General features: G+C 40.8%; 1 protein-coding gene across 1 annotated transcript in view; it reads left to right on the top strand.

The window, feature by feature from the left end:
- The window catches only part of LOC101862712 (leucine-rich repeat and coiled-coil domain-containing protein 1), a gene marked incomplete at its 5' end in the record, with an annotated part of 174,948 nt that overhangs the window by 144,412 nt on the left and 25,867 nt on the right, over positions 1-4,669 (top strand). The window contains 1 exon segment of the mRNA XM_005094432.3: positions 2,523-2,636. Coding sequence (XP_005094489.3) covers positions 2,523-2,636 — 114 coding nt within the window.

Below are 4,669 nucleotides of genomic sequence, written 5' to 3'. Positions count from 1 at the left end.
GAAGAAGAAGAAGAGAAGGAAGAAGAAGAAGAGAAGGAAGAAAAAGAAAAGAAGAGAAGGAAGAAGAAGAAGAGAAGGAAGAAAAAGAAAAGAAGAGAAGGAAGAAGAAGAAGAGAAGGAAGAAAAAGAAAAGAAGAGAAGGAAGAAGAAGAAGAGAAGGAAGAAGAAGAAGGAAGAAGAAGAATGAAGAAGAAGAAGAGGAGGAGGAAGAAGAAGGAAAAAAGGAAGAAAAAGAGGACAACAACAATAATGACAACATCATTATCCAAAAAAACGAGTTTAAAACAACAAAACGAAGATCGATGGATGAAGAGAAGTCAAACATAGTGAGTAAATTAAGTCGTGCCAACGCTTTGCTGGAATGCGTGGGCAAAGAATCGGCGCTTTGGAACGAAACCAATGTTTAGTGAAAGGGGAAAGAACTCTCCAACACACGCTGAGATAACACTTTCGTGAGGGCCCCAATACTGTTTTTTGTTGTGTTTTTTTCGTTAAGTGTTTTACGGTGCTTGCAAATGCATACGGTCATATGAGCGTACGGGACACATTAAACATTTCCAGTTGGTAGAAAATTTTGAATTTTGCCCGGATGGGGGCAGAAGCCTATTGTTGTCGATTTAGACCATCAAGGGATCTTTAACGTGCGTTACTTGCACACGGGACCTCCGAGAATTTTTGCCCTTGTCCGAGAAGGCTAGGTGTAGATCTTTTCTACCAGAAAATCAGTGGTGTGGCAGAAAGGCTGCAGAAAGAGTCAGCAGCCAGGAGGAGGGGGCAAAGGAGGTGAGGGTGTGGGGGCAAAAAGTGGAGACGAAAGCAGACGACAGAACATTGCTAGAGAGCAGGAAAAGAGAAGAAAGGAGAAAATTTTAGGGAAGAAAGTTTTTCGGTCGTTACCGGGATTCGAACCCGAGACTTTTGAATGAGAGACGAACACCTTGACATCTAGGCCACGAGAGCCCCCCTGTCTTTCTCTGAGATAATATTATGTCCGCCCACACCAACACAATGTTCATTAATAGAGAGGCGGGAGTGGGTGGTTGGCGGGTGCTCTGGTGTGCTTTGCTTCTTCTTTCCTACCAAACATCTATCGTCCTTATTTCCCCTTCTTTTTATGCTTGTTACTCTCTTGTAACACCTCTATTCTTCTGGCGCTCATATGACCTCATGCAGTTGCGAGCGCCGTAAAACCTCTACTAAAACTAAAGAAGGCGGGCGGTTTTGGCCCTGCCTGTCAGGGCCGACTCAAACTGAAAGGGATACAATGTACCAGCAGACAGATAGAGATACTCTGTTTAAAAGAAGAAAAAAACCTTCGCGGAGATTGAATTTACGTCTTCCGTTTGTCATGGCGAAGTTCCTAACCGCTACAACACAGATGCTGTTGACATTTCCGTGAGCGTCCACGACTCGGTTGTTTTTTCCTGTGTCTGTTGGTTGTGTGCATCTTTCTTGTTTTTAATTGCTTTTTTTTTTTTTACTAACATCTCATTTATTGATCGTTCTGACAATGCCATCACTACTACTGTCAGCCAGGATTGTTCTATAGTATAGTCAGAGATATGCCCTTCAGACCTCGTTCCCGGGTGGATCTCAGCCTTCATCTCCTACCCCCCCCCCCCCCCAAAAAAAAAATCCTCTAGGATTTACTTCACAGACTTTGTCTTGTCACGATATTATGAGCTGACTTCCAGACCGTGATTGCATATATGCTGTCGGTTTATTTATCTTACCATGGCTGTGTTCTCTTGAACTGAGGTCGTTTTGTGGAACTTTCAAGGCCCTCAACGCACTGGCTGGGTTCTATCGGTAGACAGACGTTTGATTTGGATGGAGGTCGGGCCTTTTAACCCTCTCCGTACGTCGTGTTTTACTGTCGTATCCATACGACGTGGGGAACCTTGTGCCACCTCTTTCCGAAGAGGAAATTTACTCGTTAATCCGATCCGTACACTTTGCATAGGAGTCAGTCAAAATGATTTTTGTGTTGTTTCAAAGAGATCTTCGAAGTAAAAGTATTTTAAAATGTGAAGAATACCACCCCGGGGTACAAAAATAACCCCCGGGCGTACGGATAGGGTTCAATAACCTTACAATGTTGATGGGAACGTTAAAACTCGTACATTTACGTCTACTATATGCTCTCTGTTTATGTGCCTAACTGTGTGTCTGTTGTCTGTGTGTATGTGTCTAACTGTGTGTCTGTTGTCTGTATGTATGTGTCTAACTGTGTGTCTGTTGTCTGTGTGTATGTGCCTAACTGTGCGTCTATTGTCTGTGTGTATGTGTCTAACTGTGTGTCTGTTGTCTGTGTGTATGTGTCTAACTGTGTGTCTGTTGTCTGTGTGTATGTGTCTAACTGTGTGTCTGTTGTCTGTGTGTATGTGCCTAACTGAATGTCTGTTGTCTGTGTGTATGTGCCTAACTGTGTGTCTGTTGTCTGTGTGTATGTCGTGTCTAACTGTGTTCCTGCTGTCTGTGTGTATGTGCCTAACTGTGTGTCTGTTATCTGTGTGTCTCAGCTCAAGGCCCATCTGGAGCAGACTAGCACGGAGCTGTCGGAGCACAAACAGCTGATGGTCACGGCACACCGCAAGGACGAGAGCTCCACCCAGATGGTCGCTGAGCTCACTGCTGTGAGTACCCTCCGATCCCTCTAAACATTTCCGCCATGTCTTGTTTATTCGTTTATTTTTTATTGGCAGGAAAACACGCATATTACACGCTGTAGACAATGCTAGCACTGACATGCAAGCACTGCGACAGAATCTGCGCTTCAAACATAGGAAGAATTAGCCATGAAAGAAGCTGCATGAAGGCAACCTTGAGACCATCTTAAGCTAAATTGACAGTCTGCATAGACGAAAAGGGCGTGCAGACAATGCATACATATATGACGATGATGATGATGATGATTAGTATCACTCTCAGATGCTCCTGAGGAAGCCTACGTGGCGAAACGTCAAGCCGATTCAATAAAAACAATTTGTTAAAAATATTTTTTGTCTGTTAATCAAGTGAGACTCTCCCTACCTACTCTGGATGATGATTAGGATGAGATTGATGATGATGATGATGACGATGAGGATGAGATTGATGATGATGATGAGGAGGAGGATGATGATGAGGATGAGATTGATGATGATGATGAGGAGGAGGAGGATGAAATTGATGATGATGATGATGGTGATGATGATGAGGAGGATGATGAGGATGATGGTGATAAGGATAAGGGGTGGTGAGTGGTGGTGGTGGATACGCATGATTATGAAACTGAAAAGATAATTGATAGATTCCTCAGATGGTCGCCAATCTCTCTGTCGTATAATAATAATAATAATAATGATAATAATAATAATAGATTCCTCAGATGGTCGCCAATCTCTCTGTCGTATAATAATAATAATAATAATAATAATGATAATAATAATATAATAATAATGATAATAATAATATAATAATAATAATAATATAATAATAATGATAATGATAATAATATAATAATGATGATAATAATAATAATAATAATAATAATAATAATGATGATAATAATAATAATAATAATAATAATAATAATAATAATAATAATAATAATGATAATAATAATAATAATAATAATAATAATAATAATAATAATAATGGTAATGGTAATGGTAATAATATCAAGGCCTTCCCATGTCAAAGGATTTATGTTGAAGTTGAAGTCCTGCAGAGACATTTTCAGGGTGTCCTTATAGCGCTTTGTTTTGCGCGAACCTTACGCTTCCCTGAGTACAGTTCAGAATAGATCACTGCCTTTGGGATTCTGAAACCAGACATTCTTACGGCATGGCCAGTAGTGCTGAGCGAAGAATCAATTCCGGAACCGATTCCCGCGGTTAGTGCTGCCGAGGAAATGTTCCGCTTCTTTTTTTTACGTAAACCCAATGATCATACATAACAAGATGGTCCACTCCTCTCTTTGAGCCAATTAAAAAAGTGTCCTCAAAATTCTGTGGCGCCCTCTTCGCAAATGCGCACCCTTTGCGAACAGAGTTACCCTACTTGTGTGAAAAAATCAAAGTGAAACTGACAAGTTTTTGAATAAATAAAAATTCAAATTTCGGGAGAACGATTTTTTAAAATGGTTACGCTGACATAAAACCTCTTCCGATAGGCGACTATTTTCTTCGTTTAATTTGACTTTAGAATGAGAGGCGAGATGTCATTAAAAATTTTTAAAAACCTAAAACTCCGCACTGAAGAAACCCGAACAGCTGATGAACAGCAGTCGATCTGGGTACGCAAGGAGGTGCTATTCCTATTCTTCTTCTGGAGAAACGAAAGAGAGCTTCAAAACAGACTGTAGCGCCATCTGAAGCAAAGAGCGGACTTCAGGCGGACTTTTTTGGCTGAGTGGCCCATCTTGTTATTTACGATTTTGGTAAACCAGAGGTGACCAATTACTATATTATTCAAATTTTCTTCTTTTTATAAAAAAAAACAACTTATTTTTGCAAAGAAAAATGTTGGTGTCTCGCCGTGTTTCGAAATCGAGGTTATCATTGACCCTGAAGCTGCTTGAAGCCGACTAGGTAACCGGAACTGGCTAGGAGTTGGGTTCATCGAAAGTAAGACGTGCTACTTTGCCGGAAGTAATCAGGTAATTGTCTAGGGGTTGGAACCACTG

This window comes from Aplysia californica, unplaced genomic scaffold (genome assembly GCF_000002075.1).
Source record: "Aplysia californica isolate F4 #8 unplaced genomic scaffold, AplCal3.0 scaffold00081, whole genome shotgun sequence".
NCBI lineage: Eukaryota > Metazoa > Mollusca > Gastropoda > Aplysiida > Aplysiidae > Aplysia > Aplysia californica.
Note: the sequence above shows the minus strand (reverse complement) of the source record. Positions and strands in the feature narration are given on the sequence as shown.